Below are 17,859 nucleotides of genomic sequence, written 5' to 3' on the forward strand. Positions count from 1 at the left end.
CCGTGTAGTTTCATGTCTCTGACAAAACTCGCTCTCTGAAACCACCCACACACAGAGTATTGTTTTCCACAAGGTGCTTAACCCTGATCTGTGATACAATTAATTGCTTTCTGATGCTAATTAATGGGCTTTTGTTTGTTGTTTTCAACAAGGTGTTAACTGCTTTTAATCATTTGAATGTTGGTAGAAATATTTAAGGGTGCTTAAATTTGTCAGATGCAGACTTGGCAAGTGGTAGGAGCCAGCGAGGTTTTCTCCACAACCCGAAGCTCAGCATGGCCTTGCGGAGCTCAGGTGGAGTTGTTCTCAAATCCTTTGGCCCAGCCCAGAGCCTGAATTCACCCTGGTGTGATGTGCTGCCTCAGGGTACCGGATGAGCAGCTCTTGTCAGGGAGACGCACAAATAGCACACAGACAGACAGACAGACACTCTCCCTAGGAGGTGGCGTAGTGCTAGGGAAGACTTGTACCAGCTGCTGGTGATTTTTACTTTTTATTTTTAGATTGCTGGTGAAAAGAACCCGTGGGGTTTAAAAAAAAAAAAAAAAGTATTGTTCATTGATTGTCTCTGGCCCCGACCCTCCCCTTTACTTCAAAATTTTGCTCCCTTTCCACAGCATCTCAAGTCGAGGAGCCAGCATTTAAGGCACCCCAGTTACCTTGAGAAAATTCTTGGCTTCATTTTCTTGACATTTTGAGCTGAAGGTAGAAGTGACCATACCAAGTGAATCTTTGAAGCTCTGCCGAGTCTTGTTCCTTGTGCTCTGACACGACAGGAGCCAGAGAGGACCAAGCAGCAGGGGCTGTGTAGCGTGCCTCTTGCTTTGGGTGGCTGAGGCTGGTCTGTAGCCTTAGCTCAAACCAAGGGTTGAGCTTGCAGTCAAGTCCAAACTCCCAAGTCATATCTCCACATCCTAGACAGTGGTTTTTGCTCTGCTCGTATCTGGTGAGTCAGTTGGTTCCCCAGACAGGGACTGGCTCAAATGCAAACCTCTCCCCCACAAGCAGTGTGATGCAATTGGTGTAAGCCACGTGGCGGGGCACAACCAAGCCCACGCTCGGGGACGGTTATCAGGGGCAACGAAGAGACGCCGCAGAGCTGCCCCGCAGAGCCAGGGCTCGGCACCACCTTTGCCCGGCTTCACTCGCTGTGATAGCACGGCATGGTGCAGCATCGGCTTCCTCTGAAGGTAGGGCCTGATCCAGCCGCTGTTAATGGTAGCAGGAGGTTTTTCGTAGGCTTTGGTGGGAGATGGAGATGCATCAGGCGCTGACAGTTTCAGTTTGAACATGAATTTTATGATTGACACATTGAAGACTACCTTACAGGGTTGAGGTGCCAACATCTGATGTTGGCTTTGAAAACCCACCCCAGACAACTGTGTTTTTTTAAACCAAAACCCAAACCCTGTTTAGGTTCATATATGCTTCTGAATATTTGCTGCATGATTAGTCGGTGATACCCTGTGCCTTGCTCGGGGAGGGGGCTGGTCTGCTGCTGCAGAGTTCGGTTCCCCCGGGTCCATCCCAACCCTGCGAGGTGGCTCTTTAGGTGCAAGGCAGAGGTATTTTTTGGTGTTTTTTAGCACGACTGTGGAGCAACGTGAATATTTTAGTTTGAAAAAACCCCAGCTTTTCTGGGGAGAAGCGAAACGTGTGCGTGTGGCTGCATACTTGCGTTGCTGCGCGGAGGTGCTCAGCTACTACTGCAGCGAGCGCGGGGTGAGAGCCTACATGGAAGAGAAAGTGAAGCGTGTGCCCTATTGAAAGGACAGGAAATACACCCACACGTGGGCTTGCGTTTCCTTTTCGGCGCTATAAAGACTGCTTAGCGCCACTTGATTTCAAACCCCCGGCCCTTAAGGCCTTTTCGCCTGACTCAAGCTGCGAGAAGGCTCTTTCGCATGGGCGCGAAGGACTGCTGGGACGCTGGTGCCAACATGCCTTACATGCACGTGGCCTCTCTGGTTGTTCAGAGCTCGGAGTCCAGCGTCAAGAAGAAGCTGCTGAAGAGGAAAGGAAAGACAGACAGTCCATGGCTGAAACCCACCCGCAAGAGGAGACGGAGGAATAAAAAGAAACAAGGCGGTGTGCTAGGTAACTGATTGTGTTTTGTTCCTTAACTGCGCAGAAACTGGCCTTCCAGGTGGAGGGGTGAGGACGTGGGGCCCAGAAGGCAGTGGCTGTCTGCAGAACTCGCTCTTTACGAGGATGGGCTGTATGATAATCCAGGGTGTGAACTTGCATCTCGCTGGCAGCAGCTGCTGGTGCGCACGCTTTAACAGCAGAGTACAGATGAGACGGCTTTATCCTTGGCATGCTGGAGGAGTATTTTTTGTTCATGAGTTTCCTTTATTTTAGATTATCCAAAAAAGACATCGTGGACTTCTGTCCGTATGGACTCACGTCCCATGAGCTCGGGGAGCGTGGTTAGATGCAGAAGGGAAAGGAAGAACCACTGTTGACGGTGTGCAGGTGGTCACTGCTGTTTGACCTAGGTTACCCAGCACTCAAAAGAAGGTTTCAGTGGCCTTTGTCTGCTGGAAGTTGTGGGGTGGGGAGAGCCAGGAGTGCAGGCTGGATGTGATACTTCTTCAGGAAAGGTAACAACATGGGTAAAAAAAAGTGGATAGTCTCTGAAGTGAAGCTGTGCCTTCAGCTTCGTTATTAAAGTTTCACACATCCCTTGTCATCAAAGGGTTTAATCTTTTGCACTTGCTAATTCTTTGCAAAGAGGCCATTTTTTTATCAACAGATTTGTGGCTGCTTTTGTGCTAAATGACCGTGTGTCAGCCTCTGGTCTGTGCCTGGGGTTTGTCAGTCCTCTGGCTTGCTCCTCTTCCTCTGGAGGCAGCTCCTTTCTCAAGAAGTGGGGGCCACTGATCCCTCGCAGAGCAGATGGCCAGTTCTTCATTTCAGGTGCAGACTGGTTTGCCACCGCTTCAGTAAAGGTGGCAGCCAGTCTTCCATGCTAATGCAAGTCTCTTGGCCAAACCCAAACGGGAGAAGCAAACAGGAGAGGAAGCGAAGCCAAGGTAGCGTGAAGAGACTGGCAATTCCCACGACGGCTCTGAGGGGTCCCCACGCAGTCCCTCCCCAGCGAGGGGTCCCCCATGCAATCTCCTCCCAGCAGCAGCTTTGTTCATGTGGAACCAGAACCTGGCTTTGAGGTTTTTCCCCTCCCATGAAGCTGAATGGCTTGTTCTCTCGGCGACGTACACGACGAGGCGGTTCGCTCTGCCTGGCCGGAGCGTACCTGGAGCCCGCTGCAGCGGGTGGGAGACGGGAGGATGCGCCAAGCGCCGCGTTCAGCCCGTCCACGTGCCTGTTCAGCTTCTGCTGCCGATGCAGCATGGCCGCAGGCAGATGTGCCTTTTGGGGGCAGAACTTCTCCCGTTTATACTTTTTCGTTGTTGTTGTTACCTATCTGAGTGGAAGGGGAAGATCTGGTCAGGCAGGGAAGGCGAGAAGAGATCAGTCGTGCCCGATATGCCCAGATGTTGCGTCTCCATAGCGCATCCATCCTGCTGGCTTCTCCGAGGAGCCTGCATCCAGCCCGCTTCCATGTGGCCCTTGCACCCGCACGTGCTCGCACGCGATTCATTTATTTGATTGTTATTTTTGTGTTGTAGCCGTGTAAACACGCGTGTCTTTCCACCCAGGGGCCGAAGCCTACAAACCAGCCCTGGGCGGCAGAGAGGTGCCCGGCCAGGAGAACAGCGTGGAGTACATGGAGGTGTCCCTGGACTCCCTGGACCTCCGGGTGAAGGGCATCCTCTCCGCGCCGCCGGGAGGTGAGGGGCTGCGGGGCCGGGCCGTGAGGGGGCTGCGGGCGGTGAAGGGGTTCAGGAGGTGAGGGGGCTGCGGGAGGTGAGGGGGCTGCGGGGCCGGGCCGTGAGGGGGCTGCGGGAGGTGAAGGGGTTCGGGAGGTGAGGGGCTGCGGGGCCGGGCCGGGCCGCGCTTTGTTCCGCCGGCGCAGGCGGGGCGGTGGGCGGGGGCCCGGCTGCCCCCTGGCGGCTGCGGGAGCCCTCCCGCCCGCGGAGCGCCCGGCGGCCTCTGCGCCGGGGCCGGGGTGCGGGAGGAGAGTGGGGTCCGGTGGAGGACGGGGGTCGGGAGGAGCGCGGTGGCCCGGGGACACGCCCGGCGCGAGGTGCTGCCCCAGCCCGCCCGTCCCGATCGGCAGCTCCCCGCCATTCCCGATTCCGCCGACTGAGCATCTCCCCAGTGCCCCCCGAAATCCTCCTGTTTGGCCCCGGGGAGGCCGAGGGAGCGGCGCTGGTTGCCCCTGGCCACTGTTCCCAGCGCTGATCCTACCTCCGGTCCAGCAGCTGCTGGCTGACCTGGACCTGTCCGTCTGTCCCCCATCGCTCCGTCACTGTCGAGGGCTGTCTGGCTCTGCTGACAGAGGCGCGTCCAAGAACGGGTGGGAGTGTTCGCAACCAAGGGAGGGTTGGGATCCACGAGGGATGCTTTCACCAGAGCCTCTGGATGTCAAAAAGATGATGAAAGTGACAGCTCAGAAGGTGAAGAATGAGCTTTGTGATTTGTGGTCCTAGAAAAAGCTCTTAAACCTTCAACATCTTGACAGGATTTTACATGAAAAGTTGAAGAGCTTTCCCTCTGCTTGTACGTCTTGAAATATCCCAGTCCTTCTCTAGGCTTGGTCTCGCGACGTGTTGGATAAAGGAGACTCCTTACAAGATCACAGAATCACAGAATGGCAGGGGTTGGAAGGGCCCTCTGAGGGTCACCCAGCCCAACCCCCTGCCGAAGTAGGGTCACCCAGAGCAGGCTGCACAGCACCGCGTCCAGGCGGGGCTGGAATATCTCCAGAGAAGGAGACTCCACAACCTCCCCGGGCAACCTGTTCCAGTGCTCCATCACCCTCAGAGTGAAGAAGTTCTTCCTCATGTTCAGCTGGAACTTCCTCTGCTTCAGTTTGTGCCCGTTGCCCCTTGTCCTGTCGCTGGGCACCACTGGAAAGAGTCTGGCCCCGTCCTCCTGACCCCCACCCTGAAGATATTTATGGGCATTTATAAGGTCCCCCCTCAGCCTTCTCTTCTCCAGGCTGAACAAGCCCAGCTCCCTCAGCCTCTCCTCATAGGAGAGATGCTCCAGTCCCCTCAGCATCCTCGTAGCCCTGCGCTGGACTCTCTCCAGTAGCTCCTCATCTTTCTTGACCTGGGGAGCCCAGCACTGGACACAGCACTGCAGATGGGGCCTCACCAGGGCAGAGTAGAGGGGGAGGAGAACCTCCCTCGACCTGCTGGCCACACCGCTCTTAATGCACCCCAATATGGGTGAAAGGGGCTTGTGCTTGGCTGATGGGTCATAGCCATGGGCAGGGTGCTCCTATTGCCAGCTGAAAAGGAATCTCCCTCAGGAAAACAGTGAATCTTTGGAACTTCGCAGCAAAAGAACTCTCCTTTTGAAAGCTCAAAAAAACAGCAGCACGCTCCCTCCTCCCTGGGGCTCAATCCCAGAGCAGGCTCAGGCAGGGAAAGCTTGGGATACTTCAGGGTGAACCAAGCTAAAGGCAAATGTTTGAGGGTTTGCTGCTGTGATGAAAACGTTGTATAGAGATGGTACGGCTGTGTAGGGTTAGAACAGGAGCGTGGGGCTAAAAGCAACCCCTTTGTCGTTAGGTTGGTGTTCTGCCATCATGGGTAACCTAGCAATTGAGCTGAATCCAGAGGAGCCACAAGAACATTCATGCTGTGCTCCCATACCTGGCGGCGAGCCCCCTCAAAAGCCATTACCCACCTTTAAATAGGTTTGAAAATGTTCAAAATCCGAGAGAAAGAGATGAGGAGAAGGCAAGAACATCTGAGCATCTTGCTGCTTTCTTTTCCCTGGTTTGTTCTCTTTCCAAAATAAATAATTGTTGGTTGGCTGAGACCAAGTAGTCCCAGGAATTTTGTTTTCCCATCTGTGTAATAAGCCTCTGCAAACAGAAGTTTGTGCTTTCCTGATCTTCTTTATGTATCACTCCACTAACTATTCAAATTTCCATCTCCGGGTGATTTCCTACAAATTTTCTGGTGCCAGAGCACAGTGTTTTGAAGCAGGTGGGGAGGAGAGGCAGGCTGATAAAAATCTGTACCTCACCGTTGCTCTTCCTTGTTGAGGTTTTCTCCGAGTAAACTGTTCTTAACTTATCATTCTGGATTTCCGCACAGTCATCTGCAGTGTGGCTGGACTGAGACAAGTACAGGCTGCTTTTGCAAGATCCAGCTGGTGTAAAAAAGGGGTCTTTTGTACAGGGTTTAGATAGTGCCTTGAAAGCGTTTCAGGACATGGAATGGGAAGATGTCACAGGACATGGGCGGTGTTGATGGACTGATGCTTTCTCCTGGAAGAGCATGTCAGAGTTGACTTACTGGTCTTCTGTACTCCAGGTCTTTCCAATGGTCCTGAAGCAATGGAAGTAGATGGTCTCCAGGAGGTCCCCCTCTGTAGCTGTCGAATGGAAACCCCCAAAAGCAGAGAGATCACCACGCTAGCCAACAACCAGTGCATGGCTACGGAGAGTGTGGATAACGAGGTAGGAGCCTGTCTTTCAGCTTCTCGCAGACTTTTCTGCTGAGGACAAAGACATAAAGAATAAAAAGTTGTGCTGGGAACGTGAGTTGGGTCACCCAGGGGCTCAGCAGCCTGCTAGACTGGGATCCCACTGGTGTGCGGGGACGGCAGGGCGAACATCTGGCTGGCCGAGCTGTGGGCTCCGGCGCTCTGCGTGCGTCGCGCGGTCGGGCTGCAGCCGCTCGGGAGGCAGGAGGTGGTGCGGTCTGCAGGTGGAGAGCCGCTGGGCAGGTCGCTCCCACTTGTCCTGGCCTGTGTGACTGGGTCAGGTTGATGTGACAGACACACTTCGGGCCAAGTGGGCTGAAATACATTCTCATGCATCAAACTGAGAAAACCTGATCAGAGGAAGCTTGGAGCTGGTTCCCCTTGACTGGGAAGGAGCTGATGCAAATCTTTCCGTAACCAGCTCTTGAGTTTCGGGAACTTGGCATGCCCTCCGCCAGCTCAGTCTTCCCCAGTCTTTCTCCCTCCTTCTCCACCAAGAGGCTTCTGTTACAAAGCTTCCTATGTCCTGGCAACCCTGCGCAGCCTCCAGGTCTGGCTGACTGAAACGGTTGCGCTCGACGCCTTTCAGTCGAACACTGCTGGGCTAGTTGGGCTCTACTGGTTCCAGAAGTGTGGAATTAAGTGGCAGAAGTGACTCCCTCCCAGAGTCTGGAAGGTGAGACTGCAGGACAGGAACACACTCGGTAGATTCTCCTTTTGCTGGGAGGCACTTGGGTTGCTTTTAAGCTTCAGCTAATCCGCAGTCACACTGCAGCACTCTGATACTTACTGGTAGTAGGACAAGGAGTGAGAATATCCCTAGTTCTCCTGTAGGATCCCAGGAGAAGGGTGGGTGGAATCAGGTTTGCAGCCCAGCTCAGCTTCTGTTAGTACGTGCTGGTACTGATAGAGAAAGGAATTTCCAAAGCATGGCAAAACTGATTTATTAAAGAGAGAATGCACTGGAGACTTGTAAGAGAGGGGGGGACTCCAGGGTTTCTAGATGAACAAAAGGTATATAAAAGAGTTCCTTCTCGTGATTACGGTGGTTTGACAGTTCTGTCCCTGGATAAATCAGAGAAAGGAATAGCGAGGGCCATGCTTTATCTTAGATTCTTTTTCGTGATGGGATAAGTGACTCATAGATGTTACAAAAATATTATACGTGTGAATAGTGGGTTCTCCAGACTGTCACGTCCTTGGAGAATGGTATAAATAGTTATGAGCACGCTGCTGCTCTCTCTGATGATTAGAAAATAGGAATTAATCATTTTGTGCTTTTTTGGAGTTGCTAGCACATAGTGCAGTGTGACATAATAATGCAGGGACTTCCTCACACGGACAGTGCAGCTTTTCACGTGTTAATCAGATTTCCTCAGCTTATAAGTAAAAGTCAATGCAATGGTCCTCTTCTGCCACGGCTGCAGCTCCCGGGGTCTGTGTGCTAATGGTGGCCAGTCTAGCCGAGGTGTCACAACCACAGGTAGACTTTGCAGCTGGCATCTGGGTAAGTTGAATCAGAGATGCTAGGGGTGAATGATGAGCCTAGGTTAAAATCTGTTCTCTTTTGCTGTAGGGGTGTTGATTCCTCAGGAGAAGTCGAGTCTAAAAAAATTAGAGAGGAAGTCTAGTTTTGTTGAGAAAAAGCAGCAAATCAATGCTCAGCTAGACCAGAGGGACAGTGTGTTGGTGATGAGCAGGCACCGTGTTCCTGACTGACTCCTCCGCTCATGGCGGCAGCGCACAGTAAACCATGCACAGATTTCGGTAGGGACACTTCCTCGTAGCAGCCTTTCACGTTTGTGTTTCTAATTTATAAGTGTCCTTTGCCAAGCGTCTGGGGAAGGCAAGGTTATTGTCAAGAGGACCTTACAGAACCCAAACAGCGTTGCGTCGTGCTAGCAGGTGGCAACTGGGATGTGAAGATGTCGTAGATGGGTGAATGGGGGCAGCGGGAGGAAGCGCCCATCCTTCTGGCGCAGCAGAGCGAGTGACGCTGATCGGGAACAGTGAACCCCAATTAGGGAGCCTACTGTCATTAACAGAGCAAGGTGGTGCACGAGAAGGCAGCTTTTTAAGCCCGGGCTTGTATATTGGTGAAATCCTTTGGAAAACATGCTCAAAATGTGACTTCAGTCGAGCTCTCATGAAAGCGTGGCTGTTCATCCCTGTGGTCTGGGCAGGGGCCAGTGCTGGAACCAGTACAGACGATAACTTCACTGGCAGCGAAGAGCAATTATTTCTCCCTTTATCTTCCTGTGACTTATACTTCTGAACAGTAACAAGATTTAGTGCGTATGGTCGTGTTCTCTTGGTCACCGACACCCGCTCTTCCTGGCAGGAGGAGAGCGTATGCCGTGTGAGTCAGGCCCATGGGACTGCCCCTGCTGCCGCTGCTTGGCTGCTGCCTATTTCCAGTTATGATTTTTTTTTCTTGCAAGGAACAAACAGCTCGGGGTCCACATGCATGTTAGTTAGTAAATGATGCATTTCTTCCTGTGAGAGCAGCTTTCACAGCTTCCTGCTGCACTGCTAATGCTATCTGGCACACATCGGAATTACAGTGAAAAAGCCAGGGCTCATCAAGGCAGTGTGCAAAATCTTCCTCCGCACAAGCACAGAGAGTGTTTTGGTCTCCAGTAATTTCATTTCCTTTAATTTCTCCTGTTCCAGCTGGGCCGATGCACAAACAGTGTGGTTAAGTATGAACTGATGCGCCCGTCTAACAAAGTCCAACTTTTGGTGCTGTGTGAGGACCATAGAGGGAGGATGGTGAAACACCAGTGTTGCCCTGGCTGTGGATACTTTTGCACTGCAGTAAGTCCGTGCTCTCAATCTAGGGAAGGGGGTGCCTGTCGCAGTAGCTGGAAGAGCTGAAGGTGGAGATGGTACCTAAAGGGGTTTACTGACTTCCTGGCATCAGCTCCACCTCGTTCCACAGCACGTCAGGTGGTGTTTTCAACAGGAATGTGTGCGAGGGTAGCTGCAATTGTCGCCTTTATCGTCCTCGAGACCCCAAGGGGTGTTACTGAAGGGTTTTCATTGGGATTTTACACCGTGGAAGTCTCGCCGTAGGAATTTCTTTGGAACAATTTTTTTTTTCTTTTCTTTCTCTGTACAGTTCAATCGCCTCAAAATTGCATTAGCTTGATTTGTAAATGAATCTGTGTACACAAGAGTGGTTCTGTCCCTCCACCTGCTCATGAGGGTTTAGATGGGGAACCTGAGTGATGGCAGTGTTTGAGATCTCCTGCTGCTTCTTACACCTCTGCCACTGAGGCTTTTAATAGCGTTGGTCCAGTCCTTTGAGTTGTCAGCATCTTAGTTTCCCTGTTGGTAAAGTTGAAAAACACCAGTTGAGGGCCTCACAGGGTGATGGGGGGGCTTAACTGTCTGATGCCAGTGTTCAAGATGATTCAGTGAAAGATGCTACAGCGTGAAAGATGCCAAGTCAAAGATCATTTGAAAGATAAAATCCTCAAAGGCATCTTGGAAAGCTGAAATGGAGGTCATGAGGTTGCTTGAGAGGACTGTGAGTTCAGGAGAAGAGTGGGTTTTAGCTGGCCTTTCCTTACACGCTCTTACATCGGAGTGACGAGTCGCAGTTCCTGCAGGTGAACCTGGGAGCGTTTGTGCTCTCAGTCGCTGGTGACACAGAGCAAGCAGGACTTCAGGTAGCACCAACGTCACAGGGCAATGAACTCTGGCGTACCTGAGGTTCAGCTTGAAGGGCTTTGCTGGAGAGGGAAAATAATTGGAAGAAAAGTTGCGCAAGTCTGTTGGATGAGCAGTCAGCCACATTATTGGGGTCAGACAGCATACGGGGCTGGTCCAGGCAGAAGAGTCTCATGCTTTAGGTTATATTGGGGTTAACGGCTGATTTAATTATATTCACATAGGTCCTTGAATTGTTTGTGTGCAGCTTTGTTGGGACGTTTTCACGTTGGCTCAGCATGCAGGTCTGAAGTTTTCTTTTCCAGTTTTGGGGGCATCCTTACAGTACACTGGCACTTCTGGAAACTTAAGCAAGAACTTCAAGCGTTAGAGGAAAGAGCTGGAAATTGGGACTTCTTGGTTCTGTTTCCCAAGCACAATCAAAAAAACTTGCTTTGCAGTCCCTAACCAAGTGAGTTTTTTCCCCGTTACCTTGGTTTTGTTCTCTTCTAAAGAAGTGGCAGTGCTTGCTTACTGTATTGGAAGCGCCAGGGACAAGAGTGGTGATGCATGAAGTGTTTAAGAGATCTGCGGATGAAGCATGTGGAAGGGGTAAGGCACGTAGTGACCGAGGTGTGAATTTCTTCTCTGTGGTTTTTTTAGGGCACTTTCATGGAGTGTCAGCCGGAGAGCAGCATCTCCCACCGTTTCCACAAGAACTGTGCCTCACAGGTCAACGACATGAGCTACTGCCCACACTGCGGGGAAGAGGCCTCCAAGGCAAAGGAGGTGACAATAGCAAAAGCAGACACGACCTCGACGGTGTCGCTGACCTACGAGCAGCAGAAACCAGCGGCTGTGGAGGGAAGGGCTGACACCACGACGGGGAGGTGAGCTTGGGAGCGCGAGGTGATCTCAAACCTCACGCCAGACTGTGCTTTGTGTTTGAATGCTTGCGCTCCTCCTGATGGAGCAAAGTGCTTTCTGGTCCTGCTCTGACAAGCCCAACTCAGCTGCAGGAATCTGCAGGTGCGTTTTGTGTTCCTCGCTGTGTCGGAGAAGAGCGCAAGCAGCCACAGGGTGAGCTGGGGCAGGGGCTGTGAAAATGGGAGGGGTTCCAGAGTTAAAACCATTCCTTCCTCTTAGTGTTAGGAATGGAGTAACAGTGGAACGAGTTGATGTTGCCAGGTCTGCTAAGTATCAGAGAAATTCATGCGGTACCTAGCTGTAGCGCTGATGGGCACAGGTATAAAGAGAGGATCAAAACGCAGAGGAAAACACACATCAAGCCATCCCTGCGTGAAGCAGTGCTCTGACTTCCCATCCAGTCTGATTTGGTACTAGTGGCTTTTGTGACTTGCCCCATGTTCTTGGGTTTCCTGTAGCACAAAGTGCATCAGAATGTAATCATAAGGGCAGTGCAACTCCTTTTTGGGGAGTTCTTACTGAAAAGGCTGTAAAATATATTGGTTTGTGTTTGGATTTCACTTACACTTATCTACATGTACAATCCATTTCCTTTCCTCCTTTGGCATAGGATACTCAGCGTTGTGTATTTGGTTGTGCTTTGGCTATCTCTCATTTTTTCTCTTCAGTGGCACTGGGACGCGGTTATCAGAGGAAGACAAGCCAGAAAGTTCGGCTGCTGAGGGGTTTGACATGGCTGGGTCTTCAGTTTTTCCAAAGCCTACGACTAGCCTGACCCAGGGACCAGTTAAAGAAACTCTGGAAAGTGCCCTGATTGCCCTGGACTCCGAAAAGTAAGAAAAAGACCTCTGAGTCTCTCCAGTTCCCCAACTAAGTTCCTTAGCCTAGAGAAAAAGGAGATTTGGCTTCTCTGGATTTCGGCCTCATTCAGACCAGTTTCTGTTCACCTCAGTCGTTTGTCACCCCCAACAGATCACTGACTCAAGAGAACAGTTGTTGCTCTAAGTGCGTTACTGATTTGTCTGGAGGATTTAGTTTTTTGCTGGCCCTCCAACTGCAGCTGTAATTACTGGGAGTTCCCATTTATGGCAGTAAGACCCAGAATTTGTTGGTGAGTGGCACTGAATAGACATGGCCCTCATTAGAACATGGCTGTCTGTGGTTGGAGATGGACGTTTGAAGATCACCTTCTGGAGGGCTGATGTTCTTCTGGTTTGCTGGCGCTCTGGAGCCGTACCATAGGAACAGACTTTGTCATGGGGCGGCGGTGGGGTGGGGTGAAATGCTGGGAATGTTCTTCAGGGAGTATTAATTATGCCTCTTTTCCCCGCTCCTGCAGACCCAAGAAGTTACGGTTCCACCCAAAGCAGTTGTACTTCTCTGCGAGGCAAGGAGAGCTGCAAAAAGTCCTGCTCATGCTGGGTAGGTGGCTCCTTCCCAGGACACCGCATGCCTGGCAGTACTCCCAGCTCCTGCCAGGCAGCTGCCGGAGTCCAGTTCCCAGCACGGCAGCACGTCGTATTCCCCACTGCCCCTTGTGAGTGGAGCTGGAGGAGAAAGCTGCTTTTGCAAGTGATGTGTCATTGGAAATGGCTTCATCTTTCTGTGAAATGTGGACCTGCTCCCAGCCTGTTGCTGCATTTGGGCACGGTTTTATCCAGAGAAGTGGTTTCTGTCCCGGAATTACCTCCATGTGATTTTTTTCCAGTCTGACAGGACTTTACCTTTCCACGCAATGGGGTAGTTGGGTCTTTGCATCCAGTAGAGAGGTAAAAAGGTGGGAGTCAGCTTAAGCCGAGACCCATCATCAAGACAGCAGGAAGGAAGAGCCCTTCAATACACAGAGTTTGTTTTGGGGGTACATAGTTGTCTGTCACCAGATGACTTTGAGCTGCTGAGCTGGTTTTTACCAACAGATATTCCTGAGGAATCTCCCCCTTTGAAGGACACTGTGTTTCCTTGGGATCATTTCCTTTCCACTCCAGTACTTTGCAGTACATTTTTGGATGCTTTCTGTTCTTTCCATTTATCAGATTCTTCTTTTTTTCTTCTAGCAAGTGTTAGCTTCATTGTTCCTGTCTTCAATAGCACAAAAATGTTATTCATTGATATTTAACTACGGCCTCATCATACGCAACATGTTATCATGCCCAGACATCTTTGTCTGGCTGTCATCAGCATCTGTCAGTCTTTGCACAGCTGTGAGAATCTCTGGCCAGATCCCGAGCTCGTGTTAGGGGAAGCTCCATCCACTTTGTAGCCCTGTGTTTGCAGGGATGCAATGAGGTTCACTACTATTAATTGCAATTAATAGTGGTGAGACAAAAACTCCAGGTAGTACTGACTTTTTGTTGTTTCCAACTTGTGTGTTGCTTTAAACAGCATTTTTTTTTTCCTTTTTATCCTTTTATGGTGTTCATAGAATGGTTTGGGTTGGAAGGGACCATTAAAGGTTGCCTAGTCCAAGCCCCCTGCCGTGAGCAGGGACATCTTCAACCAGACCAGGTTGCTCAGAGCCCCATCCAACCTGACCTTCAATGTTCCCAGGGATGGGACATCGACCGCCTCTCTGGGCAACCTGTGCCAGGCTTTCGCCACCCTCACTGCAATGAATTTCTTCCTTAGATCCAGTCTGAATCTATCCTCTTTCAGTTTAAAACCACTACCCCTTGTCCTATTGCTACAAGTTCTGTCGCTGGTGGTGTTTGCTGTTGTGGCGTTGAGAGAGAGTGAACTGTGAATCTGAGGGAGATGGCCTATGTAGAAATTGTAATGTCTTAAAGATATTAAATTCCATGGTTTTTCTCAGGCTTTTGGTTTGGGGGCTGTGGCATATCAAATGTCCGTGGGACTACCCTGAGGGATTTCTGGCTTGAATGTGTGGTGAGCTGTGAGAAAGGCTGAGGGTGTGCTGGGAACCCGTCCTGTAAAAGCCTTTAGCTGAGACCTGGTTCTCCTGCTACCCTGCTCTCTAATCTCTGAATTGTGATTAAAAGCCTGTCTTCTCTATTTTGCAGTGGATGGAATTGACCCTAATTTTAAAATGGAGCATCAGAGTAAGAGAACCCCTCTCCATGCTGCTGCTGAGTCTGGCCACGTGGACATCTGCCATATGCTGATTCAGGTCTGTCTCTACTTACGTGCTTCTGCACAAGCAGTTTTCTCTGGTTTTTGGTCTCCTGCCCCACATGGCTAAAACATATTTGGAAATCAGCACTGAAACATCCCTCCCACAACAAACCTCCTTCTTCTCAGGGGTTGCTGAGGGAGGAGTGGTGGAGAGTAACATCAGGTCTTAGAGGATGTGACTGAAGCTGTCTTCTAGGCTGTTCTCCAAGCAGCCTTCACTGTCTGGGCAATGAGCATGTGAAGCTGCGATGTAGGGCACCGTGGAGCATGTGGGAGCCTATGTGCCCAAGCAGAGACCCAGCAGAGCCGTGTGCTGCCAGGTGTGCCAGCACAGGCTGGCCACCGCTGGCAGACTGCAAGCTGCTGCCAAGTCGCTCTTTGTAATGAAGGCAGGTAGGATCTGGAGCCTGCAGACTAGCAGCCGCTGTCCTACCTTCTGTCACAACCTGAGTAACTCCAGCACAATCTTCCTCTACAGTGTAAATGTCACACATGTGAGGAGAGAAGGAAAGATGCAAGTTTGGCTTGTTGTCTGAGATTTGGATTCTGACTGAGGGAAGGTGGTCAAAGACGTAGGGGCTGCTCTCATCGAACCCAGTCCAAAATGATGTGAAGAAAAAAGAAGGGTTAAGAAAGTTACTGTTTTTCTTTTTTTGTACTGGTCTACATCGTCTGGAGTGACTGGAAGTATGTTTTGTTTACCCTGTGTGACTGGGAAACCTTAAAGGGCTTTTGAGAAAGCGGCAATGCCGTGTCTGCGAGTGAGCCTGCTGGGACGTTGCGTTTCAGTGTCTGGAGTCGGAGGCTTTCAAAGTGCTGTTTGAAGATGCAGCTATGGACCTACCCTGCTGCTCTCACTCACTGAAGTTACTGCACATAAAGACAACGGAATGACTCGTATAGTAAAAGGAGCAAAATTTGCAAGATAGTACGAACAATTTGAACTGAGTATTAGTAGGGTTGGTTTGTTTCCAAAACCCTTCATGTTCTTGTCTCTTCCCTGGTGTCTGGCTACTGCAGTAGCACAGCATTTGGCTGGGAATGTCCCCAGCTTGTTAAACTTGAAATGCCTCTTCTCTGGTCTGGTTTAAATAGCTCTAGCTATGTAAGAGTGATCAAAACAAATGCATTCAGTCGGAGGCACCTGGAAGCGACGGGGCCAGCTTCTCCTGCCAGGTGAACCTGAGTCAGCATGTCGCTGCTGTAAACAGGTCTGTGCTTCCCGCGTAGGAGTGGCGTGTGGCCTGCCAAGCACTCTGCTGTCTCTGAGACGCGTTTGGGTTCAAGTGTTGGGTGGGTTACTGAGCTGAGCCAAAGAGTTAAAGCAGGCAAGATGTGTGACGCAGCAGTGTTTTGGAAAAGAGTAAGATTTTGGTCCAGGGCACTCTGTGTTGAGCTGAACGTATTCTCAGAGACCTCTGTGGAAATGTGGCTGTTGCCTTCAGCAGGAATAGTTAGCCAATCTCCAGCATACAGCTCCTTCCGCTGTTGCAATCAGCAAGTTGTTCCTGCTGCTTGTGACATTGGGAAGAGCGGGTTGTTGTGTTCATTGTGTCAGTAGAAATGATAGACCGGGGAAAACAAAGCTGCTGGAAAAAGGAGGAGGCTGATTTTTCCGAATTGTTACACAAACAATATCCAGAAAGTAGCAGTACAAAATGAATTGATAACAAGAGTTATTTAATACCAGCTGTTGGACTCCTTGTGCCCTGGTTGCTGGCTTTAGGAGGCACTGGAGGGGGCAGACAGTGTGTGCTGCTTTCCAGAACAGGTGAAACTGGGCTGCCTTCTTTCCTGTTTTTATTTCTTCCTGCCCCCAATATGGCTATATTTCAGGAAAAAACTTGCTACTAAATCTCTACTCCCACATCCTTCCTCTGCTAACCATCAGTGGTTATAATTGTGCTTGTATTTGCCTTGGCCTCCTAACAGGCTGGTGCTAACATAGACACCTGCTCTGAAGACCAGAGGACCCCCCTGATGGAAGCAGCGGAAAACAACCACCTGGAAACTGTGAAATACCTTATCAAGGCTGGAGCGCTAGTAGATCCAAAGGTAGCAGTTTATTCCTTATCGTTTTCTCCCAAAGAAGCCTCTGTCCACCATTTCTTTCTTGGTACCTTTTAAATCTTGAGTGGAAGTGCACAGGCAGAGGGGAAACGGCCTTGCTTGTCTTGGGCACGAGGGCCTGGCGAGGCTGTGGTTCTCGGTGGTGTCAGTTTAATGATGCGGTGTCCCAGCGGTGAGCAGCTGGGGGCAAGTGCTGCCACTTGCTATGTGAGTCTGTGGCACCAAATGCAGGGGATGTTGGATTTCGTATGGGGCCACTAAGCGTTAGTGTCACAAACCCATTGCAGTGAATCTGGAGTTTGATTTCAGAGTTTCCTTCTCTGTAGACTTTAAAATTGAGAATTTTGGGGTGACATTTTAAAATGGACTGGTAATTAGGTGCCTGCCAAGCCAACGAAAATGACAGAGGAAGCTTTGCTTTCCAAAGGACTGATGTGTGGTTTCTTGCAGTCACGCTGCAGTGGCAAAATTGGACCCCATCTTTAAACTCTACCCTTTAATTTAAATAGACACAATAAAATGCAGCTGTCTGTTTGCCTTTAGAATGCTCTGGTTGCTTTGCAGTCTTGGAAAATATACAGATCGTTTATTAGTCCCGTAAATCAGATGCTATTTGGAGCACAGGAGCCCTCCCCACGTGAACTTCTGTTGTTAGAACCTGCGGCTGTTGGCGCGCTCGTCTGCTGTGGCTGGGGAGTGCGGCAGGGACGGGGCGCTCTGCGTGCGAGGGAGCTGGCACGGCCACGAGGGCTGCACAGATACCAAGTGCTGCCCATCCCAAACCTTAAATGGATCCTTGGGAGCCTGGTTCTGAGCCGGGAAAGGGGAAAGGGCAGGACAGGCACGTGTGGGTTCATGCTGGCCACTGTCCTGAGCATCTTGGACAATCCAGACATCTCTCACCTGATTAATTCCTGTGGAAAAGGGTGGGGTTTTTTTGCTTCTAAAGCTACAGGGAAGGAAAAAAATCCTGAGTTTGCAAAAGCAAATTAGAAGCCTGAGATCACGTCTGAAGTCTAGACTAGTTTATTATGTTAATTACATTCTTGCACCAAATTAGTCATCTTTCTGAAAGCAGCAACATCGCCGTTTGAAATGATCCCCAGCCATTTCGCTGAGAAATCCGGACGTTGATGGCGGTGGGTGTGTGCCGAGCCTGCCCAGCCCCGCAGCACTGCGGGGTGGAGGGGGTGCTGAGGGCAGTGGAGGGGGGGTGGGGGATTCTCAGACCCCAGGGTGAAGCTGTTGATCCTGTTACTAGGGCATAGAAGCCCCACTCAAAACCTGTGGAAATTTTATATTAAAATATGCCCGCTTTCCTGGAGTGTTGAGAATTTGGCTCGTGCTAGTGGCAGGGGAAAGCTGTGGTGTTATTCAGGTGTGGCAGGCACTTTTGGGGGTGTAGAAACCCCTTCTTTGCCCCAGGGAGCCCACTCAGTGTGATCCCTGACCTGAGAGGAACCATCCTTGCTCATCCTTGCTCCCTAGCCCTGTGCCGTGCTCTCCACT

General features: G+C 50.7%; 1 protein-coding gene across 10 annotated transcripts in view; it reads left to right on the forward strand.

Annotated features, from left to right (window-relative positions):
* The window catches only part of EHMT1 (euchromatic histone lysine methyltransferase 1), a 126,405-nt gene that overhangs the window by 86,541 nt on the left and 22,005 nt on the right, over window positions 1–17,859 (forward strand). For 9 of the 10 annotated variants that reach the window (XM_075439280.1, XM_075439285.1, XM_075439282.1 and 6 more), the window contains 9 exons: window positions 1,977–2,097; window positions 3,663–3,794; window positions 6,399–6,544; window positions 9,244–9,387; window positions 10,888–11,114; window positions 11,820–11,984; window positions 12,491–12,573; window positions 14,169–14,275; window positions 16,213–16,335. In XM_075439280.1, coding sequence (XP_075295395.1) covers window positions 1,977–2,097; window positions 3,663–3,794; window positions 6,399–6,544; window positions 9,244–9,387; window positions 10,888–11,114; window positions 11,820–11,984; window positions 12,491–12,573; window positions 14,169–14,275; window positions 16,213–16,335 — 1,248 coding nt within the window. The remainder of the gene's footprint in view (window positions 1–1,976; window positions 2,098–3,662; window positions 3,795–6,398; window positions 6,545–9,243; window positions 9,388–10,887; window positions 11,115–11,819; window positions 11,985–12,490; window positions 12,574–14,168; window positions 14,276–16,212; window positions 16,336–17,859) is intronic. The other variant, XM_075439287.1, reaches the window with a different exon arrangement.

This window comes from Opisthocomus hoazin, chromosome 19 (assembly GCF_030867145.1).
Source record: "Opisthocomus hoazin isolate bOpiHoa1 chromosome 19, bOpiHoa1.hap1, whole genome shotgun sequence".
Lineage (NCBI taxonomy): Eukaryota > Metazoa > Chordata > Aves > Opisthocomiformes > Opisthocomidae > Opisthocomus > Opisthocomus hoazin.